Here is a 24386-nt window from a genome sequence, read left to right on the forward strand (position 1 = left end):
GGGCTTATTAGATGGATTAAACAGATGGGTGTACAGATTGCAAGAAGAATGAGGGGATCAGTTGATGGGTGCTTTGTTATATAATATTAATGTGTACATTTTCACATTTATTTTTATTTGTTTTATAACGAAAAAAAAAATGATTTGCATCCCTCACCCTTTCATCTGTAATTTAATTCTACTAAATTCTAGACAAAGATTGTTAATTAATGGAAAACAGAGGTAAGGAATCAAGTGAAAGCTTGCAAATTGGTCGGCAACAGATTGCAAATTTGAAAACAGACTAATCCTGGTGTAATTGCAGAAGACAAAGGCTTGAACCAAGCGGGTGAGGGGGTCAGTCCTAAAAGTTGGCAGTGGGTATGAGGTAATGCTTTACATAATTTGCCAAGGGCACCAGGCATCATGGGAAGAGTCTTTCACAGGAAGTCACCCCGAGGGAAAATGCAAAACCTACACCCATGGCAGTCTTTTACAGGGATAGTCCAAAGAACTGAAGTGAATGAAGAAAACTATTAGGGGCAGTTTGTAAAATTGAAACCAAATTCATATTTTTTATATATACTTCTATATATTATACATGTATTTTTAATAAAACAAATTATAGACATATGGAAAAAAAAGTTTTCTGGATTTTGTGTATGGCAGTACCACAGTAATGTAGAAATATGATTTATATATTTTTACTTAAAGTTAGAGATTGGATCTACTTAACCACATAACCATAAAGAATCACATTCACCACCTGTTTAATGTGGGTTCAGCCCTTCCCCAATGCACGCCTTTACATAGACACACACACACATACACACGCCCAAACAATTAACAATCCACATCTGTTCGGTCTTCCCAGCACTGGATTTGAAAGCCTGGTGGGATGAGACCTAAGGCCCGGGAGCAATCATTAAAAGCATTCAAATGAGCCAACCTGTGCACACAATGCTTTGCAAAGGGGGCGGCCGTCACAATACCTGGCCTTAACCTGTCCAATCGCGCCCATGCAAATGTCCCCAGCTAAAGAGTCAGTGGGTCTTTGGCTTCCTGCTCAACCTACTATTTGGGAATTTGCATAGCCTGGCTCCCTTCTTTCAATTTGGTTTCAGATAACAAGATGTAGTTTTTAATATTACCCTCGAGGGAAAAGACACACTTGGGGCTCGTGCAGCCAACAGCTATAGACATGCAGCCTGAAAATGTTGCAAACTCTATTAAATGTCTGAAAGAACACACATGGTACACACATGATTAATTAACTAACATGATTAATTTCTTACTCAAAAAGCAATGTAAATGCACAGAGCTTTGTGCTGTCTCTTTTACTGACCTGCTATTCTTTCTATGGGGCATCTTGTATGGCAATCTTGCATGATACCTGCTATATAATTAAAGTTGTATTTGAATAGATTAGAAATACCACCTCCTCGAGGCACAAAATGACTGGCATAAAGCGTGTGTACACAGGTGTGCGTAAGATTTGAAGCCCACGTGTGATTGCAGCCTAGCAACCATCTGATGCATTATATTACAGGCCTGTAATTAGCCATAATGGCAATTGAAACCATTTGTAATGTCATAAATGTGTGCCCTCTTGGCCAGATTCTAATATGACGCGCAAGAAACATGTCCAATCCTATAAACTGGAATATGCTTAACTGTACACTGCTGTATATGCTGTGGCATCAAATACAAAAATGTTCAGTCCATGGTGAAGTGTATACGCATGTGTGCAACCCTTTATATGCTCACTATTATGTTGACTGCCTTGGGACAATAGGCTGGTCTGGGGTGATGATAATTATAAGTGACCAGGACAATACGGTCGCGTTTGGAGGAACTAATACAATGAGAAGACACATTTATACAAATTAAGCATTAACCCCCCTCCTTCCTGTGAATGAATGGCTGAGCGAAGACAGCCCAGGCGCTGGGAGAAAAGAGGACTCAGCCAAAACAAAATAATCATAATCCACGAGCAGCCACTTGCTTTAATGGAGATTAATGCAGAAGTTATGCACTATAACTAAGAAAGAATAATCGTGTTATTGCTCATCGTGAAAGGAGGGAAGCTGAAAAACAGGCTCGACTTGCTCCTATTTTATATGTGGATCATTTTGCATAAATTCAAAGAACTCAATAGGCAACTTAAGGAACAGCTCGGAGACATAAATGAAAGCGGGTATGCTTTAAATGAAGTTGCCCCACTACTTCTGTGTCATAAACTCCAAGGAAACCTTTCATTGCTGCCGCGTTCCTTCATTCACGTAGGCGCAACGCTGCGATAAGACACTTGTTTTTTGTATGTTTTTATCACCGGGAAACATCTGTAACACCAGTAGGCATTCAAACAGGTGGCACTGAAGACATTGTCAAGTCACTTTCCCCTCATGCCAAATAACCCATTCCTATTGTTTACATCAGTTTCCTTCTCCTTTTCAAAAGAGGAGAAGTTAGTCAAGAAAATTGTTGACAAATTGGGTTTAGCGCGGACGACCACGCAAAACGCGCCTTTGACAGGGTTTATGTGCTAAAGCCTGATGCCTTCACTGACACTTCGTAAATCCTGGTATTATAAATGACATTCAGTAGCTGTGTGCGCTGGAGCCACCGTTAACCCACCATCATTTAGCAAACCCGGTGTTGTTTGTTAGTTAGTTGTTGTTTTTTTTCTTTTTACATTAAATGCACTATCCCGCCTATGTTATTCTGTTACTATGGGGTATATGATTTTATATTAGTTGCTTGTATGAAGTGGAAACAAATTTTTGGTTTAAACGGTTTAAATGGTTTAAAAAGTAGCATGTCCATCAGAAAGTATTTCCCCTCCCTTGTAATTGAACACGCCATATATATATGTGTGTGTGTGTGTGTGTGTGTACATATACATATATATATACACACACACACACACACATATATATATCAGTTAAAAGCACATTCAAGCCCATTCCGTCTGGTTTCAATTGTAATTCTAAAAAAGCGGACGGACTTGAAGTACTCACTATGGCACATGCGCAGTTGGGCGCAAGGGGGGGCGAGGAGCGCCAAATTTACCGGGATGCAAAGGGAGGAGCAGTGGCTGCTGCTCTAGTTTAAATTAATGTCAACCTGCCTCCTCGCCGGGAGAACAAACCCAGCGCACATAGCGAAAGTACGTGCTCAGCGCAACCTGCAAGCCGCTGTCCAGACTTTTAACATGACTCGGCGGCCGAGAAACAGGTATGCTAAAACTCACATGTTATTCTTTATCTTCCTTATTCTTGTAAGTTAGCCTTTTAAATTCTTACGTATAGTTTTTTTTTTTTTTTAAATTGATTATTTCGTATATTAGCCATTTTTTATGTTACACACAGCGTGGTTACGGGTGCATCTTATTGACAGCAGTTACGTCTGCCTATTCATCAGCTTTTCCTACTCTGTGTTCATTTGGTGATTTTACTGTTTTCCTGGCAGTTTAAGCTAAGTGGTGGTGCGGGTGTCTCGCTCGCGCCAATGACAGGTGGTGGTCATCTGGCATGTGCGCTCCTCGAGCTGCTGTCAGTCTCTCTCTCTTACACGCATACACGCGCGCGCGTTAAGGCCACGCTGAGTGCAGGGCGGTGCGTGGACGCATTTTTAACAGGAGCTTATGCGAAATAGGAAATAAAACACTAACCATCTATGTCTGTCTGAGGGCAACGATCATTATCGGAGCTTAAATTTAGTTTGTGAAGGTTTTAAAAAGATTCCCACTGCGTGTCTGGTGACCGTGACCCAACTCAGCCACACTGACAGCGGCTTTCATTTCAAAAACATGCGAGTTGAGTCGCACACACAAGCTTAGTTGGCATAAAGTTCATTTTAAACCCGCTGACAAGATAAAATGCACACAGCCCGAGACGCAGCATCTCTGAGAGCGATGCTGTTATTTTGGAAAGTGCGCTCTTACAGCGTCCTCTATGTGCACTTGTTTCCAGAACGGACTACACTCCTTTTGTTTGTGTATTTAGCTTGTTTTATCACACACGCCGAACTCTCCCTCGGCAACTTGCCTTTCTTTTATTTTCTTTGTGGACACTACGAGAGAAAAAAAAAAAAACTCATCTGTTTACTTTCAGTACATTAGGCTGGCGTGTCAAGTTGTTACTCGAGTTTTTACCGTTTATTGTGTTCATTTATTGGTTTAATCACGTGGCTTCACGTTTAAGATGCGAATTCACTCGTAGCAAGAATAACCTCATGCTTGAGATGAGAACAAAAATCGCAGTTTGAGTGTTGACAGATATTTTTCCATCATGAGTGGATCTTAAGTTTCAAAGTGTATGTCTACGATACTGTTAAGTTTTTATTCCACAGTCAATTTGGAAGTTTTGTCGTATTCCGAGTAAAAAAAAAAAAAAGTTTTAACCTAAATTAGTGTCTTATGCCTTTTTCTTCTTCTTCTTTTTTTTTTTGCCCAGCACATTAGTTTTGTTGCCTCCTTCTCTTCTTAGTCATTGCTGTTAATCAAGCTGTCACGTATTTGAGTCAATGGAAAAAACAAGGAAGAGAGCACACAGTAAATATTCTCCTTTTCAAGCACACACACACACACACACACACACACACACACATCACACATAGGCGCAGTGGGGTTCCTGTTCACCTGTTGCTCTCTCTACCTGGCTTGCACGTTGTTCCAGGTCTACATTCTCATTGGTTTACACTTGGCATCAGAGTGTGCAGTGTGTGTGTGTGTGTGTGTGTGTGTGTGTGTGTGTGTGTGTGTGTGTGTGTGTGTGTGTGTGTGTGTGTGTATGCATGCATGGCTGTACTGCACAATGCCACAGCAGGTCTGAACACGCCGGGGTCACAAAATTATGATCGCATGTGCCAATCCCAGTATCTGTGGAAACCAAAAACACTGGAACCTGTTCATCCTCCCTCCGTCCCTCCCTCCCTCCCTCCCTCCCCTCCCTCCTTCCCTCGCTCCCTTTCTCTGAGCTGCCGTTCTTCTTCTCGCTCTCTCTATTTCTCACTCCCCTTGTGGGTGTCTTGGCTAGAAGCCTGCACCCAAACCTTCAAGAATGACTGGTTCTCTGTCTGTGTTGACACCTGATGAGTTAAAGAGTGGGCCGAGTTCTTTATGTGCTCTGTAAAGAGATGATTAGGGAGTAGTTTAGGAATAGACAGGTACTTGTTGCGCTATTATTTACCTTTCTATTATCTTACACTATTATTTTTCACACGGACTCCACCTCTTTAAAGTTTGTCTCTCTCTCTCTTTGCCTCTTTGTGTTCCTGCAGTGTTTACAGTAGTGAGGAGGATGAGGAGGAGACCGAGATGTATGAACATGATTATGATGGGTCAATGGCCAAGACGGGGAAACGACACCTTGGCAAAACACGCTGGACTCGAGAAGAGGTACACAAACAAACACCTGTATAAACAACTCAAAACCTGTTATTCGAAGCAAAATCAACACAGCTCACATATTAAATACAAATAACATCAGCTAAGATGACATATCAGGAACTGTTACTTTGTTATCATTGCTTTAAACCACACATTCAATGTTTAATCTCTTGTTTTGCAGGATGAGAAGTTGAAAAAGCTCGTTGAACATCACGGGTCAGAAGACTGGAAAGTCATCGCAAGCCTACTAACTGTAAGTGGAAACATAAATACACAAAAACAAAACATATTTGAAAGCACAGTGTTCATTTCTAGTTCAGTGCTACTTCATTTCTATGCATGTAACTTCCCAAAGTGTGAGGCTGATAACTTAATGTGTATCTTAATGTGTCTCCACACAAACCAGAATCGTACAGATGTGCAGTGCCAACACAGGTGGCAGAAAGTTCTCAACCCAGAACTCATTAAAGGACCCTGGACCAAAGAGGAGGACCAGAGGGTAAGGAAACCAGTCCACACTCGACTTTGTTGTTGATAATCAATTCAAGATTAACTCGTTCATTGAACTGAATTAGTGAGAACGTAATATCTAAATGAGGGACTTTTGTTCTGGGAGCCCTCAGCGATGACCCCTGGTACTACTACAGATTTCTTACATTAGCAAATCTTTTGGAGTAACCCAGTTGGATCACGCGCTCAAGAAACAGACACTCAGCTTAAAAACAATTACCTTATTTTCCTGTGTTAAAGCAACTACTCTGTAGCAACCCCCTGACTGCTGTTGCACATTTTTAGTTTCCCAAAAGGACGGTGTTGCACAACAAAATAACATGTGTAGTCTCTTACAACCTGTGAAGTATTTATCAAGCTGATCCAAAAGGAGTTATATTTCCACCCAGATGCCGCTGTAATGATTAGCAGAGTAGTGGCTAACGTTCCACTGGAAACTCCCTCACTTTTGTCCAGCAGGTGTTCTCAATCACCTATACTAGTTAAAAGATAAAGAAGGAGAGAAGGAGGAAGGGGGCGGGAGGTGAAGCAGTTTGCGTGATTTTTTTCTAACATAATTTGTTCTATTTTCTCTTTGTTTTATCTGTTCTTCATCCCCTTTGCCCTTCATACCTGCACACCTCTCTACTTCTTCCTCTCCTCCCTACTATTACTCTTTCCTTCCTCTTTCCTCATTCCCCTCTACTACCATTCACTTCTCTTCCCTTTCAACACTCTACCTCTATCACCATTCCTCTTTCTCTCCCTCACCTAAACCCTAACCCCTCAGGTGATTGAGCTGGTCCAGAAGTATGGAGCCAAGCGCTGGTCAGTGATTGCCAAGCACCTCAAGGGGCGAATCGGCAAGCAGTGCCGCGAGCGCTGGCACAACCACCTGAACCCGGAGGTGAAGAAGACATCGTGGACCGAGGAGGAGGACAGAATCATCTACCAGGCGCATGAGAAGCTGGGCAACCGCTGGGCAGAGATCGCTAAGCTGCTCCCTGGCAGGTAAGGCGTGGAACAAAGAGGACGGAGGCAGAAAAGGAGAAGCCAGATGAATCACTGAACTTGTTGGTTGGCTGCGCAATGTTGTGGTTGAGACTCTGAAATAGTGGAGAGGACACTGAAGGAGGGACGAAAATAAAGTGAGCATGTAGCGCATGAGAAAATAAAGGTGTGGGCAAAGAGGTTAAGATTCAGAAAGGGAAAGTGAACGGGCTTCTTTAGGACTGGGTAGTGTTAGAGGAGAAAGATTTTGGAGAAGAAGGACGGGAGAGGACAGAAAAGATAATTTGGAGATTAGTGTAATTGTCTTGTCCTGATATCTTTATCAATCGTGCGCATGTGTTATTGGCGTGTGTGTGACTGAGACTTTCTCTATCTGTGTCGGCCAGTGTGTGGGCCTCTTTTGATAACGCTATCAGGTACCACTACTACCCCAGGATGTCTTTTGTGTAAGTCATGGGTGTGCGGGCGCATCCTCCTAATTTAACATGTGTTACTTGCAGGACTGACAACGCTATAAAGAACCACTGGAACTCCACCATGAGGCGGAAGGTGGAACAGGAGGGCTACCTTCAGAACACGTCAAAGAGCAGCAACTCCTCGTTGTCCATCAGCCACGGCTACGTCAAGAACCCCAATCACATCATGGGCTTCTCTCACCACTCGCCCAGCCACGCACAGCTGCCTCCCCTGTCACCACTCAACTACACCTACATATCTGACACACACAGAGTAAGTGAGCTTTGTTTTGGGAGGGTCATAATAATCTGATGATTACGTCCCTGCAAGTTCAAAGTTCAAATTCATACATTAACGCGGACACGTTTCTGATTGGACTGACAGGTGCCCTTCCCCATGGCCCTGCATTTGAACATCCTGAACATCCCCCAGCATGGAACCGCTGCTATACAGGTAAAATGTTAAAAAATAAATCACTACAGTCAAACGACACGAGCGAGACAAGAAGATGAACAGGATTTGACCGTTGCTAACAAGTTCCTTCTGTTCTTTCTTTCTTTCTTTCTTTCTCTCTCTCAGAGACACTATAATGAGGAGGACCCTGAGAAGGAGCAGAGGGTGAAAGAGATCGAACTGCTTCTCATGTCAACAGAAAACGAGCTGAGAGGCCAGCCATCACTACCAGTGAGTCACGCATTTATGTATGTGTGTGCGTGCGTGTGTGTGTGTGTGTGTGAATTTGTGACAGCACAATTTATGTTCATGCGTTTTTGACCCTGGATTTAAGGACAGTGGTTGGACGTGTGTTTTTGCCTGAATGTGGAGGAAACATCTGGGGGGTCTGTTTCTGCAAAAGTGACGAAATAGGACCTTATCACCATTTCTGTGTGTGTGTGTGTGTGTGTGTGTGACCCCTTGTGCAACCCTCTGCTCAACACTTCTGTCACACTTTACATTAGAGTTCCCCTTATTCTTCTCGTTTTCTCTTTTTTTTTTTTTTTTGAACATGTACACCCCCTGTCTTACTGTTAGCCTTGCATTTTCTCTTGTGGTTTTTCTCACTCTGCCCTGCTCTCGTGTTTTCATGCTGATTGTTGCTCGACAATTATTTCCAGCCCTCACGCTCTCATTCTTTTTTTTTTCCCCACCCAGATGAATCTGCCCTATTCAGGCTGGGTCAGCCAGAGCGCCCTGACCAACGGCTCGGACGGCGTGGCTGTGTCTTTACCTCACCACCAGGCAGCTGCTCCAGCCCTGCCGCTCGGCCAGAGCTGCCTCCCCGAGGAAAGCGCCTCCGCGACACGCGCCCACAGCAACAACGGCACCAACAATAACAACAACAACAACAGCAACAGCCACCAGAGCGGCTCGACGTTCTCAAATAACACGGAGTTCATGGAATCTGTCATCGATTCTGTAAGTGTCTGCTCTACGTGGGTTACGTGTTGTCATGAGCCATGACCAGTGTATCCAGATGAAAAACATAGCTGACGTAGATTTTACGCAGTAGTGGGCCTTGATCCCATGCTTTCCCGCCCTTTTCCCAGAGCCTCTCCTCTGTGAGCGAGGCCGTTACCAGTCGGAGCGTTGTCAAAAAAGAAATCAGAAATCTGCCTTTTTCACCCTCGCAGGTAGTTAAAGTAGCTGAGTGTGATCAGAATCCATCCAATCACCCGCCTGCCATCTGATTACGTCAAAAACCAATCACGCCACACCTAGTGTTTCTCCTGTTGTTTAACCCATAACTCATCTTCTGCAGCACTAGAACTCTTTTTCGCTCCATTTTCATATTAGCGTGCTCCCATGATTGTCACTGCTTGTCAAGCCCCTTTGATTGACTGGTTTCCTTCCTCTTGTTTCACAGTTTCTCAACCAGTCGATGAGCCCCGAACACTCCGACAGCGACAGTTTGCCAATGAGCTCGCCCGTGGACTCCAAGCCCCTGATCGACCACTCTATCCAGCCTCAGAAAGAGAATGAAATGTAAGCGGCTTTAATTTCTCCTCACTTTTATAACGCAGATTTGAGGTTGAACGAGTCACTTCAATCAGCTGACCCCTTCATTGTCCCCCAGGTTCCGAACTCCAAACATCCGTCGATCGATCCTGGAGTCGACTCCTCACACTCCCACACCTTTCAGATCAACACTGGCCCATCCTGACGCCAAGTATGGGCCTCTCAAAATGCTGGTAAGATCACTGAAACTGAATGTTAAGTCGGAAATATGTCTTGATAACTGTGGTTACACCTGCTTTATTTCCTGGAATTCACTTTGTGCCTTTTCTCAGAACACAATGGAGCAGCAGATGATTGAGACCATCAAGCAGGAGCCCATGGATTGTGCCATCGAGCAGCCTCCTCTTAAGAAGATAAAACAAGAGGTACTTTCCACTCAACATAAGCACCATAACACATAGCAAATGTGAGACTGACATAAGAAGTTTTCTGAGAAAGGAAAGGGTGAAAAAGTACTTTCTATTTCAAGGTAGTAAGTGAGTATTTTTGTTTTGCAACACGTTCTTCATCAGGATTAATTGAGGCTCTTTGCAGTCAGTGGAGATACTTAAATACTTTTTTTTTTGTATGAAGTCACGTTTGTATGACCATGACATGTTTTGGGTTCTAGGTGGAGTCCCCATGTGAGAGGAGCCCCTGCATGCAGTGGGAAGGACAAGAACTTCACACACAGCTCTTCTCTCCTAATGGCCCCGCACAGGAAGTCCCTGTAAGTTGACCTCTGACCTTGCTGTTAAAATGTCTCCTAATGAAAATCACGCAGATCAGTTTGTTAAAAGTATTTGTGTTATCTCTTTCAGGACCTACTTACAAGCTCGTTACTGAGTGAAGACGGACACAAATCCTACCACCTCTCTCACAGAGGCATGAACAGCCCACTACAGGTGTGTGCGTCTATATGCACGTTTTCATTTTAAAACGATTGCACGTCAGCCACAAAAACTCACCACGGTGTGTTTTTCTGTCGACAGCAGCAGCTCAGTTCCTGGGAGCAGGTGACCTGCGCAAAAACAGAGGAGCACATCTTGGCCTCGGAGCAGAGCCACAAGTACAACACTTACCCCACGAGGACACTGGTCATGTAGACAGAGACGCACGTTGATCTGGAGACATCAGCACTCCGTGCGCCGGACACAGCTTCGCGGGCTTCATATTTGTTGTGGTACAACAGTTGGGAGAGGCTTTATGCCACCGGTGTTTTTACACTCACACTTGTTGGATTTCAACCAACCAAAGACTATCGTTGTTTTCGTTTTGAATTGAAAATCTTTTTACATAGCCTTTTGCTTCGGGTTTTTACAAATGTACACCTAATCTCTTTTTTTGGTCTTGTGTGTATATTATTATCAATGTTGTATTATAAATGGGAAACGGTGACTATGTTTGCATTGGGCTGTATTATTAATAACGAATTTTGATATTAATATAAAGAACAAGTTGATTAATTTATTTGTTTTTTTATATAAAGACTTTGTTGTTGTTGTTTTACAATTGGCCAATTTACCAGTGTTGTAATTATAAGTATTTAAGCCCTGTTAGCATTATTATATATCCAAAGGCATATTAATGATTTCAAAACTGACCTCTGTATTTCACACATGAAACTCTTTTTCTATTTTGTTATCTTTTTTTTTTCTTTATTTTACTTTTTTTTTTCTTTTTAAGGATGTAATGGGTCTACTGAGAATTTCAAGTGTTTGGTCTGTGTCTTCTCATGTAAACACTGATCAAGAGCTACTGTTCTCGCTTCACTATTCAACTATCGCGTTTTACACGACAGAAGGGGCCAACCTTATTAGTATTACCTGATCGCAACATTATTGGCACATGTAGTGTCCAACAAAAAAAAACAATCTAGTTTTCATTTCAACTTTTGGTTTACTGCTGGCCTTCACAGTATCCTGTATCGGGAAAGCATTCCATGAACAAAGGCGTTTGTTAAAAGTTAAACATTATATGTAGAGTATATTTTTAAAAAAAGAATTTAAACAAGCTTCTATGTTTGAGACCACGAGCTTCACCCAGTAAGAGTAAGACCAAGCTGCACTTGAATTTTATATTTGCGACAGAATAGTGAGAGTAATAAACACTGATATTTTATATTATGCTACAGACAAAAGCCCAGTAAAAACTTTTGTAACATTTTCTTAAAGCATTTCTTTGAATGGATTTGTATTTTGTAAAGCAATCAGCATTTTGTTTTCTTACTAAGACTGCAGTAGCCCATGTCAAACACTTAGCAGACAACCCTTTTTTATGTTTGAATGCTTTTTTTTACTAGCTTCTGTGTAAGAACTTTTTTTTACCAACGCATTTATATGCCAAGTTTTCATGTTTTTTTATACTTTTCTATACTGCCTAGTAAATAAAGTGTGCTGTTTTTATTACAACCTTGTCCTCAGTGTTATTCCGATGAATGAACAGGTTCTAGTTGACCTTACAATTATTATTTAATAGCTTTAGCGACGCCAAAGCCCCTCCTCAGAGCCGATACCTCCACACATTTAAGCTCCAAAGCGGCGAGTTCAGTACAAATAGCCTGCAGTGCATCAGTCTCAGTGTAAATAGCCCTTCGAAGCCACGCCATTGTCGAGTAATTCCTCTGTTTAAAGTGAATGAACTATTTGCTCTCTGGTGTCTCCAAAGTGTGGCCTATCTCTCGTATGCAAATACTCGTATGCTGTCGTATTCAAATGCTCGCCTCCCATCCCCCTCCCACACACCCACGCAATCCTGCCAATACAAAGGTTTGTTGTCATAAAGTTGTGTAGAGCATATCATAAAACTTTCCCTCCATCTGCCGTGGAGTTTATCAGCCAGTGAAGGAAATAAGCAAATGTTCCCAACCGTTGCCTCTTTTTTCTGTGGATAAGGGGGTGCCGCTCGCGGGCACGCTCCAGACGTGCAAAGTTAATTTTTTATTTTTTTTATTTTATTTGGGCCCTTTCGCGTTTTGAAGAACGTTGCAGTTTCCCACGTGCGCTTCCATGACTGCGAGCAGCGCGGTATCGCACCATATAAAAACCCCATCGCCGCTCTCCGAAGACGTAACTGCACTGTATGAGCTCCACATTAAGTCTCTTGAGGAGACTTGTTTTTCCTGTGAGGGACAGCGAGCCGAGGGGGGCCCAGACTCCGACCAGGAGCTATATTTACTCCCCCTCCCCTCCACGTTCTCACATCCTCTCCACCACACACACACACACACACACACACACACACACACACACTCCCTCCAGCCACCTGCACCCCTCCCTCGCCACCTCTCCCCCGATCCACCACACTGCCCTCAAATAGATTCCCATCTCAAGTCGGTCTCAGAGGGATACATAAACAGAAATGACATTCATCAAGACGGACGCATCTAACAGGAACTGCGATATTTCAGGCACGGCCTCACAGAAATAGGTGCTCGGCGCGCACACATACTGTATGTGATCGCGTATTTAAAAAAGCAATGTTGCGGCTTTAACCATTGTATCAATAAATGGCACGGAGAGGCAGCTAAGTGGTGATAATGGAGGTCTGATGAGGGAAGCGTGTTTTGAACTACTTGTCAGCAATAGCAGTGTGTGTGTGTGTGTGTTCTTTTTCTGTGTGCGCGTGCGTGCATGTGTGTGTGTGTGTGGGTGGGGGTGTCTTGAAGAAAGAGGCCAGAGCAAGAAGCAGACTTTCACATTGGGAATTTCACCATCTTCTACTACACCCAGAAGAAGAAGAAGAAAAAAAAGAAAAGTAGAAAAAAAGCCCCTAACCCCACGAGATTCACAGACACCTGCTTCCACTGACTGAGGAGGCAGCTGCCACTGTGTGTTCCGTGTGTGTGTGTGTGTGTGTGTGTGTGTGTTGATTGGTGGTGGTTTATTGACAAAAACAATATAGACCCAGATGGATATTGAAAGACATAACACACTGCGGTGAAGTGAGGTTCCCAAGCTGGCACCACTCACCATTCAACACAGGTCTGCTCCATCCATCATGGGAAACAAACTACCAGGAATGTTCAAGTGCCATCAGAAGCAGTGCAGTGTGGAAATCATTTGAGGAAAGGCAACGGGAGGCTAATGCACAGCAGTTCATCAAAACACCGGGACACCACGCACCCACGCTCACGTTGAATTAGCATGTTATCCTAGCTACATCAGCCCAAAACAAACTAAGGAGGACATGCGCTTTATTTTGAGTCACAAGCAAGAAAAGCACAAAAAAAGTCATGTGCAAAAGTAAAGGGGAGAAAAAATACGCAGATGACTAAAATCAGAACAAGAACAAGGCCATATTTGAAGTTTAAATGACTCAGACATGGCTGCCATAAAGCACCAACCATCTCTATTTGTGCCGCTTTGTATTTGGGTTAGCTATTTCCACCTGTTCAACACTCATACCGTTGGCTCTTTTGCAAAATATTCAGCTCTAAAAGTCAAAGCAGAAGTTTGCTTTTTCTCAGTGTTTTTTTTTCTCCTTCTTTCTTTCTTTAATTCCGTCCTCCTTTCCCTTTTCAAATCAAACATGTCTGTCGCAAGCAGATTGGCTCATAAATTCAGTTTGCGTGTCACAATAGATTTATAGCCGGATGTTGCAGAAATGGCGGGCTCCCGAACATGCGCGTGCATATTCGCCAAAAAAAAAGAAAAACAACACACGCATGCCTCGAATTCACATGCAGGCCAGCGCGCTCTGGGTCTGCATAGATTACTCTAGCCTGATTTCCTCATTCCCTGGTTGCTGTTGTGGTCAGAGATATTCAGGCAAGAGCAGCCGCTCCCTGCTGGCAGCGGTCAGGTAGGAGGGCTGGGCTGGGCTGGCCGAGCCTGATAACTACCCTCCCCATCCATGGCACAGAGCTGAGGAGAGGAGAAGACGAGTGATGAAGAGACAGGGAGAGGGGAGAAAGCGAAAAAGCAAGAGGGTCGGGGAAACTGAAACGGGGTTTTCTATTCAGGGCACAGTTTTGAAAGTTTGATCCAGAATCTAGAATCAAAGTCATATGTGTAAGAGCAGCAACTAGAGAGATGAGCTTGACGATTTGGCAAATGCACTTATTCACATTTTAATCCCTTGTGCCTATGTGTTTAGTGCAAAGTAAGGCAAGGGTGACAGAGCAAAGCCGGAGGAAAGAGTCGTCCTGCCCCTGTCCAACGCTGAACAAAAATTAAAGACGTCCTGACGCCACATCTGCACATTGAACTTCTGTTTGTAATTTGGATGGAAGCGTAAAAACAATCATTTGTGGGTTGTGAAGGAATTTATATGTGGGTCAAAATTGCTCAATAATAAAAAACAAAACAAAAACACGAATGGAGTCACCCCATGAACATAAAAAACACATTTTTCTAGGTCTGCATATTCTTCAAAGACTGGACAGACACCCAGGCTAGCTCTGCCCACCGTAGCTAAGCTAAGCTAAACTAAATGAATTGCCTCCTACCCTTAGCACCTGTCTGAACACACAAAAGTAGAGGCTCAATCTTTGGATGAAACCTAAGCCTCCTTTAAGCCATTCTAAAAACAACAAAAAAAGAGAGAAAAGAAGAAAACAGAACTGTAAAAATGTTATCCGGTGGGCTAGCAAGCGCATTTTCATTTGTCTCCAAATGGAATTGCTTATGGTTAGAATGTGGCAAGTTCATAAAACGCACAACGTTCAGCTCTTATTGCCATGTAGGAGCCACCAAACCGAGGGGACACCAGGTCAGAAATGCAAACGCAAACATAAAATTACAAAGAAAACTGTCTCTTATTGTGAATGTACGAGTTCCAGAGTGGTGTTTTCAAAGCTAGCAAAAGTGAACTGGTTGTTTTTTCCAACTTTTTTCTTCGTAATTTTACAATATCCTGCACTGTTAAAGTATTACATGTTAGCTAGCGTGCTAAATTGTCAGCCTCTGCGACTTCTAGACACCGACACTTCGCTTTTTGCTTGGTCGTCGCCCATCACTTTGCGGCTGACAGCTGGTCGCTAATGGGCGCTCCATGCTCTGGTTCTCCCTTTTTACATTAGTCCCAACCCAAACGTTTTTAATTGAAACAAGCAGAACATTAAATTGCTGGCCATATCTGCCGTATTGTCAAAATTAGCCGTATTTCATTACAACTTTATCGCCGCTCGTCACTTTCTAGTTGACGCAAGTATTCGGCGTGCATGACTTACCATGTGGCTCTTGAGTTTCACTGTTCTGAAGCTGCACGGGAGCCAGCGTGCCTGAAACTGGAGGAGTTTAAATGGAATTCATTCGTCGCTGATATCATTGGGACAAAAGGGCGTCTATAGCTTGGGTTACTCTGACAGTAACGGAGATCGTAGAGCGAGTTTGGACAGACTAAAAGTTCCGCTAAAGTCGACGAAAGACCTGTCAGTAAATTGCCCCACATTATACACAATGTGTATGTCTGTTTAAGAGCATATACTACTTGTGCATATCCTGTTTTTAAGCAAGACGATGGTACATTCAGAAATCAGACTGATACGTTGTCTATCTTGAATGGTTCACCCAAAATGTGAAAAACAGCAGATGATAAAGGCGTACACATAGTAACCTCCATACTCATTCAGTGTCATACATGTCGACACATGATAAACAGCCGTTATTTTACATGTTTAACACCTTGTACAGAACCCTTTAAATGAACTGTCGGCTTCCGAAGTTAACTACACTTCAGCGATAACGCCGACCATGTGTGCCGATGGATGCGTGCGTCGTTTATCAGGGGTCGCTGCCGAATAGTTTGCAGTTGTCTGTTCGCAGATAGAGGTAAAGGTGCAGGAGCCGCAACGTCCGAGTCCGCCCGCCAGCATGTCAGGGCAGCGACACATGGGCGACATGCTTACTGTACGAGCCACGCGCAATCACAAAACACACGCATGGTCTGAAACACACGCAACCAGAAAACACAGATTGAGCAGATAGGCCAGCCACGTGGAATGAGAGACCCAGGACGGAGAGATAGGAGGTCAAGAGAGAGGAGCACACAGTAAAGAGAGAGAGAGAGAGAGAGAGAGAGAGAGAGATAGAGATGGGGACTGGTGCAGAGGTGATTAGACCCGTCTGTAACAGTTGCTGTCTCCACAAATTTGGCTTCCATTCGTTTGGCCGTTTGTTTGTTTGTTTTGTAGTTTCTCTGCACCGAACAATGTATAGACCAATGTGCCTGCTGCAGATAACCCAATACGATAACTGTAAACATTCGAGAAAGTGGGTCAGGACTGCCAAAGTGGGTGCCAACAGTGTCAAAGTGCAAAAAACAACAACAACGTTATAAGCCGTTTGACCAAAGGTTGATACCTGGGTGTTTTGTTTACATCACATGAGATCGTCAAGTGGTACGAAATATGCTGTGACTCCTTCATATCATGATGATCGATGACTTATTATATATGAAACATTACTCATTATATGAATCAATTAAAACTATTAAAATTAGTTCATTGTTTCAGCTATTTTCCATATATATATATATGAACTAATTAACTAATTTTAATAGTTTTAATTGATTCATATAATGAGTAATGTTTCATATAGTCATTGAACATATATCTCTTCATATATTTTTGTGGAAGTAAAAAAAATAAACAATGCTTTGTAAATATATATACATATATATGTAAAATAATGTCAGTAATTATATGCACAATGCTAGTACAGCTCCACAATTTAGCCAATTAAAAATGATGACAGCTTCTCATATTGGATTAATATGCACCAAATACGCCACCGTGCACACTTTTCGAGCTTTCTCGTGTATTATCCCGTGTTCGCACCTCTCTCAGTGATTTCTGAACAACACGCTCCGGATGTAACATGCCGTCTCCCTACGAGCTACCACAAACACACACACATGCACAGGAATGGACACGCGTACAGTGCGCAGACATCCTCGCAGCCCTCCGCTGCTGACTGTGTGGTCAAGTTTGTCAGTCAGGCACTTCCTCTTGCACCTCATTTTGTCTACTTTCACACCAACTCTGTCGAGGTTTTCTCCCATAAAACAGAGGAACAAGAAGAGTGAAGAGGATTAAAAATGATTGCAATAAGCAGTTTTAAAATATATATATATATGTTTGAATACTTTTGTATTTATTGTGTCTGTGTGTGTGTGTGTGTGCACATGTGTCTGAATTTAGGGCGGTGGGGTCACGAGGCTAACTTTTTCTTCTTTTTTTTTGTCTTGAGAACTTGTGCCTGAATACAGTCGCAAGTGCGGACACACAAGCAAACACACGCACACACCACTTATGTGGCGCAAAAATGGCATGTTTTCGCGCTCAGGCTTGGTCCAGCTTCCCTATTCACCTGGGTAAATAGAGCAGAAGGAAGGGCCTTTCAATGGAGCCCACCACACACACACACACACACACACACACACACACACACACACACCCAAACACACACACACACACACACACACGTACAAACACACTCCCCACGCCCCTGTCATCACTTCCCAACATTGCAACTGCATAAAAAACGCACATTTTAATCCTTCCTCAATCTACCCTCCAAAAACACACACACTTATTAGTCTCCTTATACACTCCTCTCTTCTCCTCTCCTCTCCTCTCCTCTCCTCTCCTCTCCTCTCCTCTCCTCTCCTCTCCTCTCCTCTCCTCTCCTCTCCTCTCCTCCTCCTGCCCGCTCCATTGTTGCCTCTAAGTGACCCTGACAGGCCGATTCACATGGCACAATCATGCCTGGCTGCCCCGAATTAGGGCACTTGTCAAGGGGGCGACCCAGCCGTCAATAAATCTGCCCTCCCTCCACCTGCTGCCCCCACAAAAACACACTCCCTTCAGAAACACCCCCTACTGCCCTTGAACTCGTTTAGAGAGTGGGTGTGGTCGGAGGGTAATGGGGTGAAAGTGTGTGTGTGTGTGCGTGTGGCAGACAGGCATGAGTGGGCGTAATTGCACCAATAAGATAACAATACTCAGACCTCAGTCTTGTTTGTGGTCGGCAGTCCAAAACACAGCCCTGGCTGAAAAGGCAAACACACACACACACACACACACACACACACACACACACACACTTTGGCTTTGTATGCATGGCACCTGTTATGAAATAAATTGGTGAACAGAGCGATGACTGTCACGTCCTGAGATCATCATCATCGGTTCATCGGAGTTAGACAGCTGAAGCAGGCAAATGTCCCGCTGTACAGCGGGGTGGATTTTTTCTTTTTTTTCTTTTCTCTGTTTGTGAGTAAGCGTGTGATACAAATGCTGGAGAGGACATATGGGAGGAAAGCGAACGGCGAGGGAAACAAGCACAACACAACAACGGTGCAGCTGGCAGCGAACGCATCACGCGGCCTTAATGCAGTGCTCTGCGAAATGGTCGCCGTGAACATCAATCTGTTACAGACGCCGTACCAACACTCTTGCTCATAAGCATACAACACATATTAAGCCTGATAACTCCACCCATGACAACACAACTGTGACAAACAAAGGCACTGCCGGCACCTGATGAGTCAAGGGCTGTAGTTAAACTCCATGAAAGCTGAGCACAGTCATCCACAGTGGAAGACTGCAAAACTGTGTAAAAGCAAGCAAGAGAGAATTAGTTGCAAAATCAATAAAAGTCATATGTCAACAAATTAGAAAGTTTTTACAAAGGCGTTAAGGACACGCCAAACTGACATCAAGGAACAACAAAGTCTGACTGTAGCGTCACCTCACTTCGCGGCCAAACAGTGGCCTTCGAACACACTGAATGTGGAAGTAATTCCTCTTTCTGAGAGGCTAGGAAGTGAGGAAGAGCTTCAAACCAAACCATCATACAGACCTGACCTCTCCTCAATCAGATCCTGATCAGTTAATCAAACAGACCATCAGATCTCTAATGGAAGACAATCATACACTCACAACATTTCATAGACTGGGACTTGGACCATGTCACAAAGCGTATATCGTCGCAAACTGGTTTCTTAAACAAAACAATGAGTCACGGTCACCAGATCTCAATAGAGCACCTTTGGGATGTGGTGGAACGGGGAGATTCGCATCATAGATGTGCAGCCGACAAATCTGCAGCAACTGTGTGACGGTATCATGTCAATGTGGACCAAAATTTCCAACACCTTGTTGAACATATGCAACGAAGAATTAAGGCAGTTCTGAAGGCAACAGGGGGTCCAACCTTTTACTAGGAAGGTGTACCAAATAAAGTGGCCCGTGAGTGAATGTGTGCCTTTAAAGCTGGGAATCTCTGAAAAATTTCATCATTGTTTGTAGTTAGAAAGTTAGTAGCAGAAAGAATAAAGACTACTACCCTATTGTGGTATCCACTGCACTACTGGTCTACTGTAGAAACATGTGGGACAACGTGGCAGGCTATATGAAAGAGGAAGCTCCCTATATAGATATAAAGGGCTCCTCATTCTTAGCCAACACAAAAAAAAACCTAGAGAAAAAAAACGAACAGGGTCGGGGGTGCTCAGGAAGTTTTTTTTTTTATGCATATAACGCTCAGATAGAATAGAATAGAATCGTCGAAGGCACTCCTCTAGCTTGAAAAAATATAAAACGCCTTCATTAAGAAGGCTATTTCGGAATGAAAAGGTTTAAAACATAAGTAGTAACACAGACAGACTTCTTCAGGGTGTCAAAAAAAATTATTAAAAAAAGGAACTTAATAACTATGGATTTCATTTTCAGTTTCTGACAATATATCCACCATAATTCGTACCTTAAGTCAGTCACAGGGGTCAGTGCAGTCTGGCTGAGTGACTGAATGAAGGTTGTGCTCATTAGGTTTTACACTGAAGTCCACAAATTGATAAGAGGCAAGTTAGGTTTTTATTCAGTTTGATTTTACAATCCACATCAAGTTAGGTGTGACAAGAAAAAGTTGATTCTGCTAACGCTGTATGATATTATACCATATAACAGCTAAGATGTAAAACATGCAGAAAAATTTAAGAAGATTTGTCTATGTGCACCGGGTCTGTGTACTATAGAGCGTATGTACAGTCAAGCTCGAAATTATTCACATTCCTGGCAAATTTTGACATACAGTTACTTTTATTCAATCCGCAAGTTTTGTCTTGAGTGGAAATGACACAGGTGTCTCTCAGAAGATAATAGGAAGGTGTACACGAGGCAACATTGTGGAAAAAAAATATTTCTCTGCTTTTATTTACATTTGAACCAAAAGTGGCATGTCCAAAATTATTCATACCCTTCCCAGTAATCAATAGAAAAGCCTTTATTGGCTACTACAGCAATCAAACGCTTCCTATAATTGCTATAAAGGGCTATAATTGCCTATAAATCATCTGGTATTATTGCCCATTCATCTTTAGCGATGAGCTCCAACTCTTTCAGGTTGGAGGGTCCTCTTGCCATCACCCTGATCTTTAGCTCCCTCCACAGATTCTCAACTGTTTTCAAGTCAGGACTCTGGCTGGATATTTTTGTCCGCTAACCATTTCTTGACCACTTTTGCTGTGTGTTTTGGGTGAATTTTTGTTTCATCTGACCATAAAATGGAAGACCAGAAGTCGTCTTCTTTGTCCAGATGAACATTTGCAAAGGCTAAGCGGGCTTTTGTGTGCCTTATCTGGAGAAGTGGCATCCTCCTGTGTGTGTCCGTAGAACCCAGCAGTGTGCCTCGAGATGTTGCCACCAGCAGAGCCCCGATTCACCAAGATGGTGTCAACTTTTGGTTTCCGACCACGTCCCCTGAGATTGTCTTGTATTTTTTAATAATACTTTGCACTGTGGCCACTGGAACTTGAAAACATTTAGATATGGCCATATAGCCCTTTCCTGACTTGTGAGCAGCCACAATTTGCAGTCGCAGGTCCTCACTGAGCTCCTTTGTCTTAGTCATGACTGTCCACAAACCAGCTGCAGGGAGCTGCTGCTTTTCACCTGTTGAGTTGATTAAAACAGCGGTTCCCAATGAATCAGGGTAATTAGGATGCTTTAGAACAGCTTAGACTATTTGGAATGGTACAGACGTGCCACTTTTCATTCGAATGTAAATAAAAGCTGAGAAATATTTTTTTTTCCCACAATGATGCCTCTTGTAAATCGTCTTATTATCTTGTAGGAGACACAGGTGAGATCAAGAAAAAACATGCTGGTTGAATAAAAGTAACTTTAAGTCATACCAGGGGTATGAATAATGTACCTACAACGACACACATGTTGAGAATGGTAATGAATCATTATCACTATAACAGTTCCTGTTATGCCTGCTTATGTAATATATGATGTTCCTTTTATTTGTTCTATGGAAGTTGACAGGAAATGTGCTGACAAAGTCAGTTTTATACTGAAAAGAGTCACTGTGCTAATAGTACGCTGTAATGATTCTCCCCTTTAAACTCAAGTGTTAGAGTTCTAAAAGGCCTGTGGGCTCAACAGTCGCTGTGACAGACAGGACAAATGCAAACAAAAGAAGAAAAAGAGGGAAGAGTTTTCATAGGAGCAGGTAGATCTCGAAGGAGATGGCAAAAGAAGAAGTTAACTGCCATAAAACTGAGTGTCCAAATACCACTGCAATATGTCTACATCCTGTTCCATTTGAAAATGGGCTGCCTATCTATGTTGATGATGATTCAACAACAGATTAATACCAAAATTACAACATCTCGAGCATTGTTCCCTGTGCATGTAATCCATACGTCTCCTGTGGCTGTAGGGAAATGATGTTATCAATGGCGGGAAATCCTGAGCAAACAATTTACCTTGTGTGTGTGTAGGTGTGTAGGTGTGTGTGATAGCGATGCAGACGGCAGGTTTTGAGACACCTGTCCCCCTAAAGATAAGAGCAGCAGATACCAGACGGCTGGAGAGGTGTGTTTCTGGGGTCTTATCTGAGCTGATGTATCATGAAAGTAGAGCGGCATGGTAACAAAGTGCTGACACACACATATGTACACAAGCCACAAAAATGATTATGCAACATGGGACAGAGGCTATTTCTCTATAGACGTTCTACACCAATATGGATGCAACAAACTTTGGTCCCCATTAGATAAAGTGAGAGATACATTAATTGTGAGGAGCAGTTCCCGCAATACAAAATCCTGTAATAAAAATCTTGCATCACAGCTTGCAGACAGTGCGCCGTCAGCAGAATGATCCGATGCCCGAAACGCTTTCTCCACCATCAGTACTCAAAATAGACGGCAACATTAAAAAGAAAGACAAATTAGTGCATCATAAGCGTAAAGATTGATGAACCAGCAGCTAAGATGATTATCGTACGTTCTTCAGCGGAAAGGAGATGTGCAAGTTAATCTCTGCGTATACATAGGCGGTAGTATTAAGGTAGCAGTCAGAATAAGTCCAGTTAGACCAAAAACCTCCTCAATCCAGAATGGCCATATTGAATGGGATAGGAAAAGATATGTGTCTAGTAATCATGTAAACACTTGATTTTATGGTCTCTGTCTTTGGGACAGAGACTGGATGAATACATTAGCTTCTGCTCATTGCCCAACATGGAGAGAACATCATGTGATGTGATGAGTTTCGAGGAGGAACAGAAACATGGATAATAATAATAATGCATTGGTTATATATAGCCCCTTATCATGATTACTTGAAGCATTATTCATTTGCTCACCCTAGTGGTGGTAAACTACCTCAATAGTCACAGCTGCCCCGAGGAAGACGGACGGAAACGTGACTGCTAATCTGCGGCAACAGCCTCTCCTGGGAGCAAGGTGGGTTAAATGTCTTGCCTAAGGACACAACAATCCACCAACCTTTAGGTTGCTAGATGACTGCCGTATCTCGTGGGCTACTATCGCCACAAGGTAACAAGGAGGTAGCAAAACAATGAGTAACCCTAATGCTAACCCTAACCCTAACCTCACTAAAAAAAGTTACATTCTGATTGATGTTATTGTTTTTATTTAGTTAAGATTACAGTGCTAACAAATATGGTTTACAAGTTAATAACCACAGGACACATATGTCACACCACTATACACACCAGTTTAATCATCGATGACTAAAAAAAAACATCCTGATATAAATGCTCATGTTAGTCATTCTTATGCAAGTGGATAACTTTACACAGTAGACTCATTAAAAAAAAAAAAAAAACACTTACACACACAAAAGACACAACGCCGTTTAATATTCAAATCAGTTTATTCACATAGCCACATATAGAGTGAAACTAGGAATATTAGGCACACCTTGAACATTGGCCCACACAGACACACAGACAAAACCACAGTAGTTATCTGGATGCAACACTGGGGTAGTGTGACCAAGCAGAGGCGCTTTAGCTCATCAGCAGAACTGGGGGGAGGAGGGCAGGAGGTGGAGGGTCTGGGGTTGAGGTGTGTATGTGTGCGTGTATATATGTATGTGTGAGGGTGTGTGTTGAGGTGGGGGTGGGGGGAGGGGGGGCAGGATTTGGGTTGGTGGGAGAACAGCCGTGCACAGAGATAAGAAGTTGTGGGATTGTCAAGTAGAGAAAAGGGAGGAAAAAAAGAGCAGAGAAAACAGATGGATATATAGACTGTATGTGTGTGTGTGTGTGTGTGTGTGTGTGTGTGTGTGAGAGAGAGAGAGAGAGAGAGAGACGGAGTGAAAGTGTGGTGCATGCGACAGCTTCTGTGCACTGGTGCCAATAGTAGAAGCACTTCAAAATAATCACCAACGTATTTCTTCTCGTTATTGATATTTATTGCTGGATGCCATGACGTGATTCACACTCACATGAGCTTAAATAATTATCAAGGTGCTGCTTTTATCAACAGAAGACAATGTTTATAGTCAACATGGAACTCAGAAATGGCTTTTTGTTGCATAAACAGAAGGACATCATTTTGCACTGACTTTGTTCAGCAGCAAGAACCCAGAACAAACAGTAACTTCTCATATTTTGGATGGATTTGCCCATCATCCGTGTTTCAGTCTTGCAAAAAAAAAAAATCTGTCCGCTTTAAGGAATTTTTAAAGCCTCTTTTAATGAGTTTCAATATACATCTGCCACAATCAGCCCTTATCCACTCACCACGTACCATCTGCTGGGTGCAGCTCTCTACCTTACTTTTTTATCAAAGCAGCCGT

General features: G+C 42.9%; 1 protein-coding gene across 2 annotated transcripts; it reads left to right on the forward strand.

The window, feature by feature from the left end:
* The first annotated feature begins 3056 nt into the window (after window positions 1–3056).
* On the forward strand, window positions 3057–11730 carry myb (v-myb avian myeloblastosis viral oncogene homolog). 2 transcript variants are annotated; one of them, XM_047574458.1, is made up of 15 exons: window positions 3057–3216; window positions 5263–5380; window positions 5553–5624; window positions 5778–5870; window positions 6651–6871; window positions 7372–7600; window positions 7712–7780; window positions 7907–8011; window positions 8480–8743; window positions 9192–9310; window positions 9402–9516; window positions 9616–9708; window positions 9954–10052; window positions 10144–10227; window positions 10315–11730. In XM_047574458.1, the coding sequence occupies exons 1-15, from the start codon at window positions 3098–3100 to the stop codon at window positions 10426–10428; spliced, it is 1914 nt and encodes a 637-aa protein (XP_047430414.1). In that variant the 5' UTR covers window positions 3057–3097; the 3' UTR covers window positions 10429–11730. The 2 variants fall into 2 exon arrangements, with proteins under 2 accessions (XP_047430414.1, XP_047430415.1); XM_047574459.1 differs by having other exon boundaries at window positions 10318–11730.
* Window positions 11731–24386: the final 12656 nt, after the last annotated feature.

Source organism: Mugil cephalus, chromosome 21 (assembly GCF_022458985.1).
Source record: "Mugil cephalus isolate CIBA_MC_2020 chromosome 21, CIBA_Mcephalus_1.1, whole genome shotgun sequence".
Taxonomy (NCBI): Eukaryota; Metazoa; Chordata; class Actinopteri; order Mugiliformes; family Mugilidae; genus Mugil; species Mugil cephalus.

Bases quoted from the DNA above. Each gene is read 5' to 3' on its own strand.
- myb (XM_047574458.1), top strand. From the start codon at position 3,098: ATGTCAACCTGCCTCCTCGCCGGGAGAACAAACCCAGCGCACATAGCG. The intron at 5,871-6,650 runs GTAAGGAAACCA...CTAACCCCTCAG, and splicing joins CCAAAGAGGAGGACCAGAGG to GTGATTGAGCTGGTCCAGAA. The intron at 6,872-7,371 runs GTAAGGCGTGGA...TGTTACTTGCAG, and splicing joins GCTAAGCTGCTCCCTGGCAG to GACTGACAACGCTATAAAGA.